Here is a 21121-nt window from a genome sequence, read left to right as displayed (position 1 = left end):
AGTCGGACAACAATGATATTATAAATTTAACACAGAAGTTCATGAAGATGAAACTGCCAACGTTCTTGGGTAGGATTGAACCATTAAAGGCTGAAACATGGTTGCTTGAAATGGAGAAACTATTTGAGGTGTTTCCCTACTCCGAGACTCAAAAAGTTCTTTTGGCCACCTATACCCTGAAAGATAAAGCCCGAAAATGGTGGTTATTAATCCAAACTAATAATCAGAACATGACATAGACTCAATTCAACGAGATTTTCTACAACAAGTATTTTCCTCAGTACTTCTAGGACCGAAAGTCTTTTGAATTCCAAGAACTTAAGCAAGGCAACATGTTTGTAGCCGAGTATGAGGCTAAATTCACAGAATTAGCTCGATTTGCTTCGCATATGGTGGATATGGACTACAAGAAAGCTCAGAAATTTGAGGTGGGATTAGATTTGGACGTATTTGATCGAGTAGGCATCCTGAAATTGCCTACATATGTGGAAGTTCTTGACAAGGCATTAATGGTAGAAGCCACCCTAGCCGCAAAGAAACAAGCTAAAGCCCCAATAACCGAATGGAGAGGAAAAAGGTTCGGATTCAATTTCAAGAAGGGAAAGACATTTTCAATGATGCAAAACATGGGATCCTCCAATAGCTCTAGTCAGAGTAGCGGGTCTATTCTAAACTGACCTGAATGTGGAAGGAAGCATAGATGAGTGTATTACCGAGCATCCGGAGCCTGTTATCGGTGTGGCAAAGTTGGCCATATGATGAAGGATTATCCACTTTGGGTCAAGAATACCCATCACCCCACAGTAAGTTCAGTCGAATCTGCTTCTGTAACAAGGTCAAATGCCAGAACTAATGCTAGAAGTAACACTAGAAATGAGACGTTAAGGCAAGGGAGAGTGTTCGCCCCGGTGCCTGGGGATGTACAGAACACTGAGTCTGTGGTGTCAGGTATAATTCTCATATGTGCTCAAAATGCGTATGTGTTGATAGATTCTGATTCTACACATTCATTTGTGTCGCATGCCTTTTCTCAGAAACTAACTAGACCACTAGAACCTCTGAATTATTTGTTATCTGTATCTACGCCATCTGAGGGTTCTATGGTATGTGCTTATGTTTATCCAGCATATGATATTGTGATTGGTGATGTGACATTGTATGTTGATTTATTGCCTTTGGGATTTGAACATTTTGATTGTATATTGGGTATGGATTGGTTGACGAAGTACTGTGTAACTATTGACTATATGAATAAATCTGTTGTGTTTCTTCCACTTGGGTTACTTGAATTTGTGTTTGTTGGGAATGGAGTAGTTCCTCCCCCATACTTGATTTCCGCCATGAAAGCTCTTAAACTGCTTAGGAAAGGATGCAAGGGTTATACGTGTTGTGCTTTGACTGTGACTTTTAATAGTCCTACTGTAGAGAACATCTCTACAGTGAATGAATTTCCTGATGTATTTCCAAATAATTTTCCCGAAAACTTAGTTGATAGAGAAATTGAATTTACTATTGGGATTTTACCCGAAACACAACCAATATCTAAGACCCCTTACCGAATGTCAACCTCTGAACTAAAAGAATTAAAAGCCCAACTTCAAGAATTTTTAGAAAAGAAGTTTATTTGACCAAGCACTTCACCTTGGGGTGCTCCAGTTTTGTTTGTTAAAAAGAAAGATGGGTCCTTGAGACTGTGTATCGATTATAGAGAACTAAACAAAGTAATCGTGAAGAACAAATATCCATTACCCCGAATAGATGACCTGTTTGACCAACTTTAGGAGGACAAGTGTTCTCTAAGATAGATCTTAGATCCAGGTATCATCAACTAAAAGTTAAAGTAGAAGATATAAAGAAAACCGCTTTCCAGACTAGATACGGACACTATGAATTTTTAGAAATGCCATTTGGGTTAACTAATGCACCTGCAGCATATATGGACCTAATGAACAGGGTTCTCAACCAATTTCTTGATGAGTTTATTGTAGTGTTCATTGATGACATATTAATTTTTTCGAAAAGCAAGGAGGAACATGAGAATCATCTGAGAACTGCCTTACAGATTCTGAGAGAAAAGGAATTGTATGTAAAATTTTCCAAATGTGAATTCTGGCTTGACAGTGTGGCATTTCTAGGGCATGTAATCAACAAAGACGACATATCAGTGGACCCACAAAAAATTGAGGCTATTGTAGACTGGTCGAGACCAACCAATGTGACAAAAATCCAAAATTTTCTAGGGCTTGCAGGTTACTACTGCATATTTGTGAGAGACTTTTCAAAACTTGCTATGCCATTGACACAGTTGATGCAAAAAAATGTGCCATTTGATTGGGCTGATCAATGGGAGTCGGCCTTTTAAGAACCAAAGACTAGGTTAGTAACTGCACCAATATTGACCTTGCCTAATGATACTGATAGATTTCAGATTTATAGTGATGTTTCCTACAAAGGTTTGGGGTGTGTATTAATGCAAAATGAGAAGGTGATTGTTTATACTTCTCGGCAGCTCCGTCCACATGAAAAGAACTGTCCGACCTACGAAAACCTGTGAGATGTATACTGTCCGAACTTGCAGCTGTGGTTTTTGCTTTGAAAATTTGGCATCATTATCTGTATGGTAAAACTTGTGAGATGTATACTGACCACAAAAGCCTCAAATACTTCTTTACATAAAGAGACAGAGGCGATGGCTTGAATTAATAAAGGATTATGACTTACAGATTTTGTATCATCTAGGGAAGCCAAACACCGTTGCAGATGCCTTGAGACGAAAATCCATTGGCAATTTGTCATGTTTGCTCACCAGTCAAAGGGAGATGTTATGTGACTTGGAGAAGAATGAGATCGAAATTGTGTTCGTGAACAATGTGGAGTCTTAGTTGCTATTTCAGCCCAGTCTGCAATTATTGAAGAGATTAGGGAGAAACAACTGCAAGATTCATTTCTAAAAAATATTATGGATGAAATTGACTCAAGCCCTAGGCCAGGATTTGTGCTTGATAATAATGTGTTGAAATTTCATAATAGACTTTGTGTACCAGATTTTCCTGACTTGAGAAAGCGTGTTATGACCGAAGCTCACAACTCTAAATTTGCTATGCATCTGGGGAATACGAAGATCTACCAAGATTTAAAACAGAATTTTTGGTGGCTTGGAATGAAGAAGAGTATTGCTGACTATGTGGCTAGATGTCTGCATTGCCAACAAGTAAAACTGAACATCAACGACCCACTGGACTACTACAGCCGTTACTAATACCAGAATGAAATGGGAGCATATCACCATGGACTTCATTGTGGGATTGCCTTGCTCTTCTTGAGTTATGGACACTATTGGGGTCATTGTTGATCGTTTGACTAAATCTGCACATTTCTTACCTATCAAAACTTTTTATAATGTGGATAAGTTGGCTAACATGTATGTGAATGAAACTGTGAGATTATATAGTGTGCCAGTATCTATTGTATCTGACAGAGATCCTAAGTTCACCTTAAGATTCTGGCAGAGCCTACAGTAAGCTTTGGGAACTGAGTTAAGATTGAGCAGTGCCTAACATCCACAGATAGATAACCAATCAGAAAAAACAATACAGACGTTAGAAGACATGCTCAGAATGTGTGCCCTAGATTTCCAAGGTAATTGGGAGACTTACTTACCATTGGCCGAGTTTGTGTATAACAATAGTTACCATTCGAGTATCGGTATGGCTCCTTATGAAGCTTTGTATGGAAGAAAATGTCGTTCTCTCATCTGTTGGGCCGAAGTAGGTAACAGACCTTTGTTAGGACCAGAACTTGTGGAAGAAACAATGGAAAATGTGAAACTGATTCAACAAAGATTGAAAACTGTACAAAGTCGCCAAAAGAATTATGCGGACGTCCGAAGAAAAGATAGGGAATATGAAGTTGGGGACCATGTGTTTATCAAAGTGACTCCTATGAAAGGGCAAACGCGGTTTGGAGCGAAGGGTAAGCTAGCACCGAGATTCATAGGGCCATATGAGATCCTTGAGAAAATCAACCCAGTGACGTATCGAGTAGCCTTACCGCCGGTCATAGAACATATGCACAATGTTTTCCATGTCTCAATGTTTTCAGGATTATTTACGGGATTCGCACCATGTTATTGAGCCGACACATGTGCTTTTGAAGGATGATTACACATATGAAAAAAGGCCAATTCAGATTGTGAACTACCGAATCAAAAGATTAAGGAACAAAGAAATACCATTGGTAAAAGTTGATTGGCAAAACCACAGAGGGACCTATGTAACTTGGGAAATGGAGGAAGCTATGATGATGAGATACCCTGAATTGTTTCCTTTGGATCCGGTATTCTTCAAAAATGAAGGTAATTCAAGTTTGGAGGACCAAACTCTTTAAGAGGGGAAGACTGTAACAACCCCGGCCTATGATTAGCCATTAAACCATGATTAAGAATTCCTAATAAGTAATTAAGGTAAAATTGTGAATTAATTTCATATGTGTTGCATACTTGTATTTATATCTGTTTGCGGTAGGAATATCTGCCTGTATTTCTGTGTTATTCTGTGAATTGAAGGCCTTATCGGCATCCGAACACAAAATTGACTTGGTTTACGTGCTAGTTGGAATTTTTATAATTTTATGGTAGGTTTAATTGAGATTCGATTCAGAACCGAATAATTAGAATAAATTAATTAGAGTCAAATTGGAGAAGAATTATGCTCAACCTAGGGAAATTGCTAGGAATTACAAGATTGAACTTGAATCAAGCCTTTTGAGCCTAAATTGGGAAGCCTAGGTATGAATCCAACCTCTAAGCTATAGGATTGTGAAAAAAACAACATGAATTCAAGAGAATTGAAAGTTTAGATGCAAGAATTAAACTTAGATGAGAGTATTAAGTAAGATTCATGCATGCATGCACATTTTGTTTGCATTTTGAGTTTAATTGTTTAGGATTCTCACATGCATGTACCAATTCTATCTTAGTTTTGAGAATTCATCTTGTTTTCCACCAATTCACCTTATTTGATCATGTTTTAGAAGGTTGGAGTTCATACCATTGCATGCATGTTGTGGTTTCAAAGTATCAAGTTTGATTTTGGACAATTGACATGCTTTTGGGCTATGATTTTGCGAAATGATCTTCAAGTCATGATATTCTTCAAGTTTATAAATATCTTCTTGAGTTTTGACCCCAAAAGATGAGTTTTGAAGCGGTTAAATTCAAGTTTGAGCTTGGAAGTGCAATCTGTAAACTTCAAATTCTGTCTTTTCGGTCGAGCGACAAAACCTACGCTTGAGCGACAACTTTGTGATCTTGCACTTATGCTTAAGTGACCAAAAATTAGCCCGACCGTGAAATGCATGCTCACAGAAGTTCACATGTTTTGCAGACCGCTCGAGCGACAAGAGTTGCGCTCTAGCGAGGACCTCAGCCTTACGCTCGAGCGACCATTGAGCGTGAGTCGAGCGGAAAAATCACATAACCAGTACTTTTGGAGAGTTTAAAGACCACTCAAGCGAAGGAACTTGCGCTCGAGTGACGACTCACATTTTTTGAACCTCCGCTCGAGCGAAGGAAGTTGCGCTCGAACGGGGACCCTATTTTCAGCAAATTTGCCTAAGTATTAAACGGCATATTTTGGCATCCGCATTGCATTCTAGGCATTCCTAGGTCATGGTTAAGACATATTAATGACCATAAGATGTAGAAACACACTAAGAACGAAATGAAATAAGTTAAGTACGATCCGAGTGTATGGTTCAGTTGTGTATTTGTTATATTTGTGTAGGTCATGCACCGTAAGCTGTTGATTCATTGGTTGCTATCAAGCTATCTATGAACAATCTGTGAGTAATAACTTAGTAAAGTTATGTTTGATATGAAAGTACTTTCTGAACATTATGTTATGATATGAACTGTTTGTGAATGATACCAAATGCTATTTTGTGATTACATGAATGATGATCCATATCTTTGAAATGTATTTGTGGTATCCTTAGCAGAGGCCCTCGCCCAGGGGACATAATACTGTGGTTTATGGTCATAAGGCCCTCGTCTGGGGAAAACAATACCGTGGCCTAGGCCCTCGCCCGGGGGAAACAATACCGCAGCCATGTATTAACCGGTACCAGAGGTTCTAATATGAAACTTGATATGCTTGACCAAACAAGATATGTTAATGCTAATGGATGTACCACTCATGATTCGAATACGAAATAGAACAAGACTCAATTTTTGATATGACTATGCTTATCTCTCTGATTGATATGATATGAAACTGGACATCATTCATTAAAATCTTACTCTTATATTATTCATTGAGGTTGTCTATTTATATTATGTATGTAAGCGACCAAGCGCGTGACCAGGCTCAGAGTTGATGTTTTGGAGTCCCTGTTTTGTGTTTTGTCGGCCAACCATCGTGCCTCTCGAAGAGGTTCTAGAAAGTGTTCAACGGTCAAGTTTTGTAAACCATGACATAAGCTTGAGAATTTTGTTGTTTTGTGATCAGTTCTCTTATTCTATATTGTGTACAATGATATGGTTGGATGGTTGTCTATGACATCATATGTGTATATATATAAACAAGGTTTTAAATTATCTCTCCCATGTATTTCTGCACAGCTCTACGGACTATGTATGTTTTGTATTAGCTTCTGCAACCCCTGATTATATGTTATTCAATTCTGAGGCCTTTAGTAATCCAAGGATTAGTGGCCGGTTATGACGCTAAACCTATAGGAGCGGGTTTGGGTCGTGGCAGTCCCTAGCTCAAAAATTGTCGGGGATTCAATTTTGAATACCATCCCCTGCCCGTCGGGGGTATTTTTTTGGAAAAAACCGTTCTAATCGGGGTCGGAGGGCAAGTCCCTATCGGGTCAAATTCAAATTTCCATCCCTATATCATTTACAATACAAAAAAAAAAGAAAAAAGAAATAAGGGATCAATTCATCATTTTAACTTCCAACAAGGAAAACGTCATGACAACGCCAAACTAAACTAAACTAAGAAAGAAAAAAAAAATTGAAAAAATCCTAAAATAATTAAAAAAATTATGTCTGGAAAGGAGTATAATGATGGAATATTACTGTGCAAAAATTGAAATAAAATTTCGTTTTAAAATTGAAAAAAAATTGATAATATTCTTAATTTTATAATTAGAAAAAAACTGATAATATTTTCAATTATAAAACTAAAAAAAAAATTGGTAATGTTCTCTGTTTTAAAACTGAAAAAAATTAAGAAATTCTCAGTTTTACTGGACACAAACTGAGAAATTGTTAAATTTCATATAGTTAAAAAAATAATATTTTATTTTTGTAAAATGCTATATTAAATATTGGTTTTGTTTAATAGATCTTATTGTGTAGATTTCAAAAATATAGTTTTTATTAAAAATAAATATGTATAATAAAAGTTATGAAAATTTTAAATTTTGAAACAACAAAATAAAAGTAATAAGTTATGAGAAGTTATTGAGTATTATTGGGACATGCTCATAATGTGTTGCCCAGAAAAGCTATGATTAATGGAGAGGGTGGATCTCGTAATTTTGTGTTGAGGTATGAGACATAATGTTCAGTGATTGGTAGATAATATTGTTATGTGGTACACTTGAAACACTTAATAATTTTCCTTAGCACTCAATGAATTAACGCTTCAATTCCTTCCACCATTTTTTTATAAGGGTAAAACAATTGTATAAATAAAAATCTATTAAAAGTAGAACCTTATAGATTAAAAACAATAAAAAGTGAGATTTAATGGAATATTAACCTTACAAATAGGACTTTTGAGTAATTAATTCAAAAAAATTAATCATGGAATTAATTATGAAAAATTTGTGTTTTAATGGCGACAGTTCAAAAAGTGAGTGTGAGAGTTGTCTCACAATCTTCAATTGTACTGGGCATAAATCAACTTATACTTCCATAAAAATTACAATTATTTTAAATTATTTCTAATTAGTCAATAATAAAGTGAGTGGATCCACTTTGTCTTTTGGTTCATGAATATCTTATGAATTATGTGGGAGAGTATTTTGTGAATGACGGCACGTAGCTAAGGTGGTACCGAAGTATCAGCCGAGGTGCCACGTGGCCTGGTTATGTTGCCGAGATGATCTCGGCTAGGCCGAGGTTATCTGCGAACATACCGGAATCCAAGTTAACCAGATAATGGACAAGAGTCTTAGAATAGGGGAGGATCTCATTTTGGATAAAGATAAAGCTCAAGAAGAGCTTATCTCTATCTAGGTGAGGGTCCAGGATGAGCATTGAGCCTAAGTCCGCTGAAGTGAGGGTTTTAAATGGATCAGGTCACTGCTGGTTATAAAAGTAAGGCATCCTCGTGGGTCTAAAGTATACTTTTTATGTTCTTTTTTGTGAGTTTATGCACAATTTGCTATCTCTGAGAGATATTTGTTTACTGATTTGATCATCAAAGTGGCCCCAGGTAAAAGAACACATCTTCTTGTAACAGGTTGTTCGGGCTTAAAAGGACGTCAGCAAAGAAGATAATGCCCTGAAAAAGGGTAGCTGAGGTGAGTATTACAATGAAAGTGACCTCTAGGTATAAAAGAATAGATGCTTGAGAAAGGATGGGGAGATGAAAGAGATGGGGAAAAAATTGGCCAACCTTCAGTCAATGGTCCACTTTATGATGCAGAACAACGTGATGCAACCACCATTCCCGTTGCAGGACACGTTGATGCCAGTAGCAAAGACTGATTCCCAGAAAGAAGAGTAGAGAGCAATCCTAGTAGTCCCCCAGCATGGCAAGGAAAAAGAGCGTTCACATCAGCCATCACGAGATATCGGGCGAATTGAGTCAGTAAGGGGTGATACACAGAAGACGCCTCGTATGAAGGGAACTTATGTCAAAGATCCTCGGCATATCCAGGGAAAAGGCCAAGGCCTGTGTTTTGACAAAGTGAATGAAGGGAAATCCAAGAGGACATGCAATGACACTGGAAGTAGCGCGCCAAAAAGGATGAAATCCATTGATAGCTGAGCTCCAGGTCGAACGAAGAAAGATTTAAGAGACTAGCTCTAGAGGAAGCGGCTCAACACAGAGGTCACATCACCCGTCAAACCGAGAATACCGTTCTCAGTAGAGTTGGATACTTTTGAAGCCCCGAAGCGATTCCACATGCCGAGGTTCCAGATTTATGACGGTAAGTCTGATCCGAACTTTTATGTCGGCTTATATTTAAATTCAATAGCTTTGTATAGCGAGAATGAACAGTTGCTGTGTAAGGTGTTCCCCTTATCTTTTGGAGAGATCGCATCAGCTTGGTTTCACAAGTTACCGAAAGGAATTAGGAAAAGTTAGAAAGGCCTGGCCGAGATGTTTGTGGCCAGGTTTGTCACGAACAAGTTGCAGCCACTAAGGGTAGACTCCCTGTTGGCTTTGAAAATTAGCGAGGGTGAGAGCCTCAGGGCTTATGCAAAATGGAATTATGAGGTGTTCAACCAAATACCGACATGTAACCAGGAACTGGTAGTCTTATCTTTCAAAAATGGCCTGGAAAATGAATGCCCACTACGACAGTCACTTAAAAAAACTCTGCCAAAAAGTATGGACGAACTCATGGCACGGATTGCGAAGTATGCCAAAGCAAAATAAGATACACAAGGAACAAAGACACCGAAACAGGAGAAGAGAAACAGCTCGCCGAAGCAAGGTTGAGGTAATTCTGATTTTAATAGAAAAGAAATAGGGTTGAGGGCTGCACAGGCAGTTACCACTGTATTCAGGATTTCAATCTACAAAGTTCTGGAAAGGATCAGGAACCAACCGTATTACAGAACGCCAGAGAAGGTTCACGGTGAGTTTATGGGAAGAAGCATTGGGAAGAACTGTGCTTACCACAATGAGGATGGGTATTTGACGCAAGGATGTAGGGCCCTGAAAACATACTTGGAGGATTTGGCCAAACAAGGTCACTTGAGAGACCTAATGGATGAGGTCAGGACTGGGGAGGAACATGCCAAGTTTCTCCCGGCACCGACAACACTGCCTCCACCGCCGCCGCCGCAGTAAGCAGATGGACCCCAGGTGATCAATGTGGTTCATTCAAAGGTCAATGAGAATGATGTATGACGAGAGATCTAGAGAGTAAGGCATTTGTAGCATGTGTATCAGGTCCAGCAGAAGAAGCCCAGGACAAATGAGTACCAGGGACCAATGGTTTCATTTTCTGAGGCAGACCTGGATTTGGTGCAACATCCACACAACGATGCCTTGGTGGTAACTCTAGGAATTGAAGAATGCCAGGTGAGGCGCATACTAATCAACCAAGGCAGCTCTTGTGACATCATGTATGTCTGATGTTACAAGGAGCTTAGCCTTCACCTAGATGATCTGGAGTAGTCCGACAGCACCATGGTCGGGTTTAATGGGACGCCGACATGGCCACTAGGAGCCATGAATTTGGAAGTGTAGGCAAGGCACCAGGAAGGTAAATACAAAATTTACAGTAATTGACACCCCCTTCCCTTATAATGTTATTTTGGATAGGCAATGGTTGCATGCAATAAGGACTATTACTTCAACGTTGCACCAATTGTTACGGTTTCCAACTGAACAGGGAATTGAAAAAGTCAGAGGGGATCAGGTGCAAGCAAAGAATTGCTCCATGATAGCAATGAAATCCACTTGTAATGTGCGAGAAGCAAAAATAGTGGAAATTGAAGATGAAGACAGGGAGGTCCTTGATGATGTCAGCAAAGAACCATTCGACAAGAGTGATAAAGCATTAAAGAAAATTATGGTCCAAAAAGGTGATGAGGAACGCTTTTTTCTTCTTAGCTCGGGTTTAGCTGAGGAAGAGGAGAAGGAGTTGGAAGTTTTTCTACAAGAAAACATAGAAGTGTTTTCCTGGACGCCCTATGAGATGCCTGGCATTGACCCCGAGGTCACTTGTCATAGGTTGAATGTGGACAGGTCGGCCAAACCTGTCATCCAGCGAGCAAGGAGGCCGACATTGATACATGTGGAGGCAGTTGAGGAGAAAGTGGATAAGCTGTTGGAAGCCCAGGCCATTCGGGAGGTAAACTACCCTACTTGGATGTCCAACATAGTAGTTGTGAAAAAAAAGAACGGAAAGTGGAGGGTTTGCGTTGATTTCGCCAGTCTGAATAAAGCTTGCCCCAAGGACAGTTTCCTACTGCCCAAGATTGATCAACTAGTTAATGCCACTTCAGGGCATGGGAGGATGAGTTTCCTGGGCGCATACAGAGGCTACCACCAGATAGCAATGTATGCCTTGGATGAAGAGAAGACGTCATTCATCACCCCGAAAGGACTCTATTGTTACAGAATGATGCCTTCGGGTTTAAACATGCAGGAGCAACCTACCAGAGATTGGTTACTAAGATGTTCAGGCATCAGATTGGGAAGACGGTATAGGTTTACATTGATGACATGGTTGTGAAGACCAAAGAACCTGGGAACCATTTGGCAGACTTGAAAATAGTTTTTGATATCCTAAAAGCATATCGACTCCGACTCAATGCTTCGAAATGTGCATTTGGAGTCGGGTTTAGTAAGTTCTTGGGATACTTGGTCACCAGAAGGGGCATTGAAGCAAGCCCAGATCAGATCATGGCCATCCTTGACTTAAAGAGCTCGACATCAGCCAAGCAGGTCCAGATTTTGACCGGCAAGGTAGCAGCCTTGAACAGGTTTATCAAAAGTTCTAATAAGTGCAAGCCATTTTTTAGTTTGTTAAAAAAGGCCACAAACGTTTTGTGGACAAAAGAATGCTAAGTTGCCTTGGCCGACTTGAAAAGGTACTTGACAACAGCTCCAATTTTGTCAAATCCAATACTTGGAGAAGAACTGTTCCTATACTTGGCAGTTTCAGATCATGTAGTAAGTGCAGTGGTAATTCTAGAAGAAGAGGGAGAATAGAAGGCAGTATACTATATAAGTAAAACCTTAACGAGTGCAGAAACCAGGTACCTGTCCTTGGAAAAGTTAACACTAGCCCTGGTGATGGCTTCCAGAAAACTAAATCACTACTTCTAGGCTCACAAGATTGTGGTGCTAACTAAGCATCCCCTGAAATCCCTGTTGCAGCATGGAGATCTGACATGCAAAGTAGCCAAATCGGTAGTGGTGCTAGGCAATATGACTTGAAATTTAGACCTAGAATAGCAATCAAGGGCCAGGTTCTGGCCGACTTTGTGGCAAAGTTCACCCCTAGTGCCATCCCACGTCGGGCTCCGGTAAGCCGTGGCTTAGGATATCCAAAGGAACCAGAGGAAACCCAACTGGGGCCAAAAGATCCCACACCAGTAAAACAGAAGAAGATAGGGCAACCAAAACTCTGCAACATTTATATCGGTGATTCATTCCGCCTGTTTGTTGATGGAAGTTTAAATCGTCAAGGAGCGGGGGGCAGGAGTGGTTTTTTGTATCACTAGAAGGGTGAATGACAGAGCAATCAATCCGTTTGGGATTCAAGGCCTCAAATAATGAAGCAGAGTATGAGGCACTGATTACTGGACTAAGGCTAGCCGCAACAATGGAAGCTGATGATGTGGTAGTCTTTTGTGACTCCCAACTTATTGTGAATCAAGCAACATGCGAGTATGCAGCCCGAGATAAGAAGATGATAGCCTATGTCAAAGAGGTTGTCAGGTTGCTAGCATTGTTCCAAGATTGCCGGCTACAACAGGTTAGCTGAGATGATAATAGTCATGCCGACGCTTACCTGGCTAGTGCAATGAAATCAGGGGAGGTCAAAACAATAATGGTGGATTACCTGTCAGGCCCAAATATTGAACCCCTCATCTCAGAGTATAAAGCAATATGCATAGAAATGGGTCTAAGCTGGATGGATGCAGTAGTAATGTTCCGCAGGGATGGCAAGCTACCAGATGACCGAAAAGAGGCACACAAGACTAGGTTGAAGTTGGGCAGGTTCTGCTTATCAGTAGAAGGCTATCTCTACAGAAGATCCTTCACTGGACCTTTACTGCGGTGTGTGCACCCCTCTCAAGTAGAGGACTTTTTATATGAGATCCATGAAGGAGTTTGTGGAAGCCATATAGGAGGCAGGTCACTTGCCCATAGAATCATATCCCAGGGATACTAGTGGCCATACATGTAGAAGGATGCTGAAGCCTATGTCAAGAAGTGTGAGAAATGCCAAAGGTTTGTGCCTTTGATACATCAGCCAGTAGCAGATCTAAACCCAGTGTCCAGTTCTTGACCGTTTACTCAGTGGGGCATGGATCTTATTGGGAAATTACCCCAGACAACTGGACAGAGGAAGTTCCTACCTGTGGTAACAGACTACTTCACAAAGTGGGCGGAGGCTGAACCCCTTGCAAAGATTCGAGATATTGATGTGAAGAACTTCATCTCGAAAAACATCATCACCAGGTTTGGGATTCCAAGAGCCATTGTGGCAGACAATGGCACCCAATTTGATAGCAAGCTAATCAAGAGCTTCTATGCAAAGTACAAGATTCAGAATTATTACTCTACTCTCAGCTTCCCTCAGAGTAATGGTCAAACAGAAGCATCCAACAAAACCATCCTAGATGGGATCAAGAAAAGGTTGGAAATAGCCAAGGGAAAGTGGGTAAAGGAATTGTCCAATGTGTTGTGAGCATATCGGACTACACTGAGAAGATCAGCTGGGGAGTCTCTTTTGCCATCGCATATGGCACTGAAGTAATCATCCCACTGGAAGTCAGCATCCCTGGAATCAGAACACCGGGAGTGGACAATGGGACCAATGAGGCATTCCTTGCTCGAGATCTGGATCTTCTGGAAGAGAGAATGGAGAGGGCAACAATTTGGTTGGGGCATACCAACAGCAGCTTGCTAGGGCTTACAACAAGAAGGTCAACCTAAGGGAGTTCAAGGTTGGGGACCTCATCTTAAAGAAAGTTGTCGGCAACAAGAAAGATCCTAGGGAAGGCAAACTGGGCCCAAACTAGGAAGGGCCTTGTAGAATCATCTCAGTTGCCGGCAATAGGGCATATCGACTTGAAAACACTGATGGCAAAGAGCTGTCATAACCCTGGAACACTTGCAATCTGAAGTTTTTCTATCATTAGTTTTTTTTTTTTTTTTTTTTGAGATTTATGTAATGATTTTATTAGCTGAAGTTTTAATAAAGTGCTAGTTTGATTTTGATTTTATTGTTGAAAATTGTGCGATAGGACTGAACAGTCTTATGATGATGTTTCCAATTGAAATATGATGAGTGACTTAGACTTACCATATGGTAGAGTTGAATTATACTTGCCATATGATAGAGTTGAACTAAGTTTGTGATGTTTCTGAATGAAACTTGACGAGTAACTTAGACTTATCATATGGTAGAGTTGAATTATACTTGCCATATGATAGAGTTGAACTAAGTTGACAATGTTTCCGATTGAAACATGACGAGTAACTTAGACTTTTCATATGGTAGGGTTGAATTATACTTTCCATATGATAGAGTTGAACTAAGTTGACAATATTTCCGAATGAAACATGACGAGTAACTTAAACTTATCATATGGTAGAGATGAATTATACTTGCCATATGATAGAGTTGAACTAAGTTGGCGATGTTTCTGAATGAAACATGACGAGTAACTTAGACTTATTATATGGCAGAGCTGAATCACACTTGTCATATGATAGAGTTGAATAAAGTTGGCAATGTTTCCAAATGAAACATGATAAGAAACTTAGACTTGCCATTACAGTAAAGTTGAACTAAGTTTAAAACTGGTCGGATTAACAAAGACACCGAGGCAGAAAACCTTGACAAAAATTGTTGGATTCAGACTTTGACAAAAGTCAAAGATGTATGCTTAATGTGAACATAAGTGATACTTCAGTTCACATTGGGGGGCAGGAAGCGGGAATGAGGAATAGGTTTGACACTTGTTGAAATTTTAGAAAAATTTACAAGTTGGAGTCAGCTAATGTAACCAAATAAAGGGATACTCGAGATCACCAACCAAGCTGTCATGCCTAGAAGGGCTAGAAGAGTGAAGTCTTGGTATAAGACTGCAAGAACAAGTAAGGAAGCAATACTTGTGGAATGTTTTTCAAGAAATTTTATAAAGTACCCTCTGGCCGAGATCACAGTAAAAGATGAAAATCTGAGGTAAGTTGGTCCAAGGTGACCAATTAAGGATGCACGCGAGATGAAATGAGTCCGAGGTGATACATGTTAGATGTGTTCCAACCCGAAGTGATTATACAGTTAAGGTATATTTAGAAGAATTGCAATATTATTCTAAGTATGGAAGCATACAAAGTAGTAAAGACAGATAAAGCATGCATGAAGAGAACATTCAACACCTAGTTAAAAAGCAAACTTGCATTCAGAAAAAGGAAATTGTTCAAAAACAAAAAGGCACATCGGCCTGGCATAAGAGATTACTTGTCCAAGTATAGAGATGGCACTTCGGCCCAACAAACAAACTATTACAACTGTTCAAAAGTAGAAAAAAAAAGTACAAAGCAAGAAAATTTCTAAGTAAATTGTCATGCTTCGGCAGTTGAAGGTGTTTCGGCCTCGGTAAACAGTTGGGTAGTCTTCTCGGTAGCCTTCTCAGCCTTAATCTCGGCATCGATCTCAGGAAGGGTCTCATCAAGGCTCTTCTCGGCAGTCTGGACCTCGGCTTTAGAGGTTGTCTTCTTTTGAGAGGCACTCTTGGAGACCTCGTCCTCATCATCTTGAGTCAAGTCTAGGACTTGCTCATTTAAAGTGGGAGACTTGGCCCCAAGAGCAATCTCCTCCTCTCCGTCAGCCTCATCAGAATCGGCCTCTTCCTCATCGGCCTCGTCATCCGATCCTTTGGGAGTTGGAGGAAAAGGCACTTGAAGTTGGGGATATCTCAGAGGAGAGAATCCATTGGGACAGAGAGTTTGTTGAGGGCTGCTGTCCAGCCGAGATAAAGCCTCAGTTGCAGGCTTGGTTGACTTAGGCTTTATAGGCGTTATGCACGTCGACTTGGCCCTCAGCGTAAGCCTTTTCGTCAGCTGCCTTGCTCACCAATGCCTCTTGGAGATTAGATTTGGCTTTCGAAATTTTTGCCTCAGCTTCTTTGGCCTCGCCTTTAGCACCTCGACCATAGCTTCAGCTGCCTCAGCCTAGTTTTGCGCAAGTTTGGCTGCTTTGGCCTGGTCCAACAAAACCTTGATCTTGGCCTCAACGTTGTTTAGGGAGGCAAGAAAGCCAGCAGCATCTTGGGTTTTCTTTATCAACTCCTTCTTCATCTCCTCAGCTTTCGTTGCAAAGTAGTGAGCATGTTGGATGGCCTAAAAGGAAAGGGACAAACAAGTTAGTAAAATTTCTAAGTATGAGAACTTAAAGTAAAGAACCAAAGAGTAAAAGTGTTGAGGACTTACCAAAACAGAGTGTTGCACCATCAAAGCCAAAGTTTCATACTCACTGATCTCAGCCATGCGATTTAGATCCGTAGGCAGAAGAACAGCTGTAGAGAGCACGGCTCCGACTTCAATACTGTCAATGGCACTATTGGTAGCCTTCATTGGTCGGTCCCCAACCATGATTGCAGGGGCCCAGGCTCGTCGGCTCAAAAAATCCCTGGTCCCACTGAACCTTCGGACCTCGGCTTCTTGGATTTTGGTTCATTGGAAGGCTCGGCCTTGGTAGGCCTCTTCTTGGCAGCAACTGGGTTTTTCTCGATCTTGGCCAGCTTGGAGATCGACACGGTGTCTTCGGAGTCAAATTTGGTGACAAAGGCTTTTGCCTTAGCCTTCTTCACCCTTTTTGGTTTGGGCTTGGACTGGGATAGTGAGGGAAACGAAGATTGAACTGTAACCACTCCTGGCAAGTCGGCCAGGTGGTCTTCCACAATGGCTTTACTGAGACCCATGTCTTTGGCAATTGCAGCAACGGTGACTCTTGTGCCAAACTGGATCGCAGGAAAGGCGATGGGAGGGTTGGCTAGATTGTAGGCCAATTCCTCATATTCTCGATTTTTTCGGTTGCGAGTTCTACCGGCAGGAGCGTTTGGTAGAGCTCGATGTCGGCGACGGCACTGAGATGGTGGGATTATTTGAGCTAGAGTAGAAGTAGAGGGCTGCTCTACTGGGTCTGAAGAAGAGGCTTGGTTTGGCCTTGGCAATGAAACAACTGGTGGGGTTGTTGCCGATGGGAGAGTCTTGTTTTGGCGGGGAACGTCGGGCAAAGCAGACTTGTAGGTCGGGATATAATTAAGCAGCAAAGGGGCTTTGCGCTTATCAATATCCAAACCTAAAAGCCTTTTCAGATCAGGGTTGGGGAAGAAAGTTTGACGAAAATCCTTTGATGGCTAGAGAAGAGCTGCAAAAGAGAAACAAAAAGAAAACATTAGTATAGATCGATGAACTAGCAAGTCTTAATAAAGGTAAGTTATGAGATGACTTAGTTCTTACCATCACCCTTTTTAATCACTGTTCGGTGCAGAGGACAGAGATGAAGATTGTCATCAGGCGCAAACTCCCAGTTACCCGAGACGATCAAGTAATCATCTCCAGCACCTTTGTTGGAGTCTGGGAGGTCGGCTATGAGTTTGTAGGCAGTGGATGTGGGCTTGAGGTAATATATATATATAGCCTTTTTCAGACTTAAAGCCACACATGGTGTAACAAAACAAAATGTCGGCTAGTGTTATCTTGGCTTTTTCTCAGTGTGCCAACTCGATTATGCCATTAATAATCCTATATGAGTTAATGGCTAGCTGCATAGGGTTAAGTTTGTAATAGTGGAGGACTTCCCTAAAGAGGATGTCTAGGGAAAACCTGAGTCCACACTTTATGAATGGAACTACTGAGATTGGCATGGAATCTCCATCAGGCATGATAGAGTCCTCCTCCTCAACCAACTTGATTTGAATGTTGGCGAAGATGGAGAACTCTTGTCGGAAGTACTTTAGTTTGGTCGGGGTGTCTACCCTCCACCTAAACATACCCATGATCTCAGCCTAAAGTGTTTTGTGATGGATTTCAGAGAAAAGAAACTAGTAGGGTTTTTAGAACCTCGGCTAAACCCTAAACAGGCACTAGGGCAAGAATTTTTAAGATCCAAGGGGAAATTTGTTTAAGTTTTTCCTAAATGTGTGAGTTCTAAAGCAAATCCCAAACTTAATCCTACAGAAACAAGAAATAGAAGCAAGAATCTGAAAGACAAACAAAGCAAACAGAAACAGAACGAAGTTTGGAACCAAGAAGCATTCAGAGGCAAAATTCAAGAATCACATGAAGAAGAAAGAAACACAGATATGGAATTGCAAATCCACAAAACACTGAGTGAGTATATGAAGGCAATGTGCATAGATCACAAACAAATGCGATTGACAGTCAAGAGACACAATGACAAAACTTCAAAATATAGAGCAAATTCAAGAAATTGATTCATGATATAGCTATGAATACGAGATTCAACAACAACGAATGCAGTAAAAAGAGCATATGGCGAGTTCAGGGAAGAAACATATTCAAAATAGTACAAGACTGAATAGGGGAAAAAGAAATTAGTAGCTTACCGGTTGAAACAGAGGAAACGGACGCCGAGGTGAGGATTGCCGGAGTTAGATGATCGGACGCGAAGGATGAACAGTTTGCCAAAGATGGTGAATAAAGTGGTGGTAAAGAGCTCAAGAACACAGCAATGGAGTTCAAAGAGAGAAAGTTTGGGCACAGAGAGGAAAATCAAATTTGCAAAGTGAGAAGACGAAGAGAGAGAGAGAGAGAGAGAGAGAGAGAGAGAGAGAGAGGGAGGAAGTTTGGTCAAAAACTGAAAATGTGGCAAAATGAAATGAAAACACCTTGTGCGACGTGCCTGTCAGGCAGTGTAGGCAGAATCGCGAACTAGTAGCGCATGTTAGGTACGAACCAATGAGGAGGGGACACGTGGAGGAAACGGTTGAAAAGACTGTGCGTGACAGCTCATACGCAGTTAGAACTCTTGAAATTCTTGAAGTAACAAGGCCATGATCTCAGCCATAGAGATGATCTTGGTTGAGATGCTTAAAGAATTGGGTTCTTGGTTCTTGATCCTTAGGAAAGTAGACAGTTGAGTATTGGTTATATGATGCCGACGAGTAATGATCTCAGTAAAAAAGAAGAATGAATTTAGCGACATGAAGTATGGCCAGACGATGTAGGTTCCATCACCTCAGGTTACCGAGGTAATAGAACCTAGGGGGCAGTTGTGGGGGAGTATTTTGTAAATAACAACATGTGGCTACAGTGGTACCAAAGTATCAGTCGAGGTGCCACGTGGCTTGGTCATGTTGTCGAGATGATCTCGGCTAAGCCGAGGTTATTGCGAAGATACCAGAATCCAAGTTAAGCAGATAAGGAACAAGAGTTCTAGAACAGGGGAGTATCTCATTTTGGATAAAGATAAAGCTCAAGAAAAGTTTATCTTTATCTAGATAAGGGTCTAAGATGAGCATTGACCCTCAGTCCACTGAAGTGAAGCTTCTAAAGGGATCAGGTCACTGTTGGTTATAAAAGTAAGGCACCCTTATGGGTCTAAGGTATACTTTGTATATTCTTTCTTTTGAGTTTAAGCACAATTTGCTATTTTTGAGAGATATTTGTTTACTAACTTGATCGTCGAAGTATCCCCAGGTAGAAGAACCACTGCCGAATTCTCATCTTCTTGTTACAGGTTGTTCAGGCTTAATCTATTATGCCGGTGCTCTCCAGCTGAGTTCCCCCATTTGATTGTGTGGTCAAAAATCAACACCCACAAATTACATAAATGCAACAACTCTGATTTCTTTGTTTTGGTTTGAAATCAGAGTTGTTTTTAGGAAACAAAATTTACTTTAAAAGTGAAAATCCGAAGTCTTCAAATGATATCTTTGAAGTGCATAATTATGAAATTGGTGGTGACAGATGGTAAAGTATTCTCAAGGCTCTGCATCTCCTATTTCAAAATACTCATAATATTAGATCATCGAAAATTTTAAAATGTGATAATTTTAAGATATAACCGATGAATGCCTAACAGGCCTTGAAACATTTTATCGTCTTCTTTTTCTTTCTTCCATTATTGAAATTTAGCTCCAAGTAGTAATAGTCCCAAGACTTGTAGCATTAGGCATTTAGCATATGATGTCCCTCTCTTCAGTAGATGCATGAATTCAAAAATGACGGAATTAATTTGTTTTTCGGACTTTTTGCTGCACTGATAAGTCCAAGTCCACGGCCACGCATGGCGAGCTGGCTCGCTTGTGGCCCACAAGCACATTAAGTTGAAAATTTTGATTTTCTTTGATCTGAAACGCATTAAATTGACTGAAAACGAAAAGCACGTGATTGTCCTGACTCATAAAATAATTTCTATTAATTTTTGAAGTGATTTTGTTGACATTAGTAAAGAGGTGGAGGCCATAATTTTGTATTGAGCAAATTGAGCTCAAAATGGTAGTAGTCCCAAGACTTGTAGCATTAGGCTTTTAGCATATGATGTTCCTCTCTTCAGTAGATGCATGAATTCAAAAATTATGGAATTAATTTGTTTTTCGAACTTTTTTCTGCACTGATTAGTCCAAGTCCACGGCCACGCATGGCGAGTTGGCTCGCTTGTGGCCCATACGTCCACACGCACATTAAGACTTGGATTGGCATAAACTAAATAATATAAAAAGTCAAAAAGTTACTATCCTATTTAAGTCACATCATCTTATTTAAATCATATCACATCTCTAACACATCGCATCAAACCCAACTCATATAAGTCAATAAGTCAAAAAGTGTAATTTTTTAGAACATCTAGTTAAAAATTTTGATTTTCTTTGCTTTGAAACGCGTTAAATTGACTGAAAACGAAAAGGACGTGATTATCCTAACTCATAAAATAATTTTTATTAATTTTTGAAGTGATTTTGTTGACATTAGTAAAGAGGTGGAGGCCATAATTTTGTATTGAGCCAATTCTGCTCCAAGTGGTAGTAGTCCCAAGACTTGTAGCATTAGGCATTTAGCATATGATGCCCCTCTGTGCAGTAGATGCATGAATTCAAAAATGAAGGAACTAATTTGTTTTTGGGACTTTTTTCTGCACTGATAAGTCCTACTCCACAGTTGGCTTGCTTGGGGCCCACACGCACATCAAATTGAAAATTTTGAGTTTCTTT

At 40.2% G+C, this 21121-nt stretch overlaps 2 protein-coding genes across 2 annotated transcripts; both read left to right on the top strand.

The window, feature by feature from the left end:
* The first annotated feature begins 758 nt into the window (after window positions 1–758).
* Window positions 759–1628, top strand: LOC145793760 (uncharacterized). The gene has a single exon (XM_082876632.1). It carries the CDS (start codon window positions 759–761, stop codon window positions 1626–1628), a length of 870 nt encoding a protein of 289 aa, XP_082732758.1.
* An 11128-nt stretch (window positions 1629–12756) lies between these two features.
* Window positions 12757–13620, top strand: LOC145793759 (uncharacterized). Its single transcript, XM_082876631.1, has 2 exons — window positions 12757–13064; window positions 13392–13620. The coding sequence occupies exons 1-2, from the start codon at window positions 12757–12759 to the stop codon at window positions 13618–13620; spliced, it is 537 nt and encodes a 178-aa protein (XP_082732757.1).
* The last annotated feature ends 7501 nt before the right edge of the window (window positions 13621–21121 follow it).

This window comes from Camellia sinensis, chromosome 6, assembly GCF_055761805.1.
Source record: "Camellia sinensis isolate YWXY chromosome 6, ASM5576180v1, whole genome shotgun sequence".
NCBI lineage: Eukaryota > Viridiplantae > Streptophyta > Magnoliopsida > Ericales > Theaceae > Camellia > Camellia sinensis.
The sequence above is the reverse complement of the archived record's forward strand: the minus strand, read 5'-3'. Positions and strand labels throughout refer to the sequence as shown.

Coding starts and splice junctions, on each gene's coding strand:
- LOC145793759 (XM_082876631.1), top strand. CDS start 12,757: ATGGTGGATTACCTGTCAGGCCCAAATATTGAACCCCTCATCTCAGAG. Junction 13,065..13,391: donor GGAAGCCATATAGGAGGCAG/GTCACTTGCCCA, acceptor CATCATCACCAG/GTTTGGGATTCCAAGAGCCA.
- LOC145793760 (XM_082876632.1), top strand. CDS start 759: ATGAAGGATTATCCACTTTGGGTCAAGAATACCCATCACCCCACAGTA.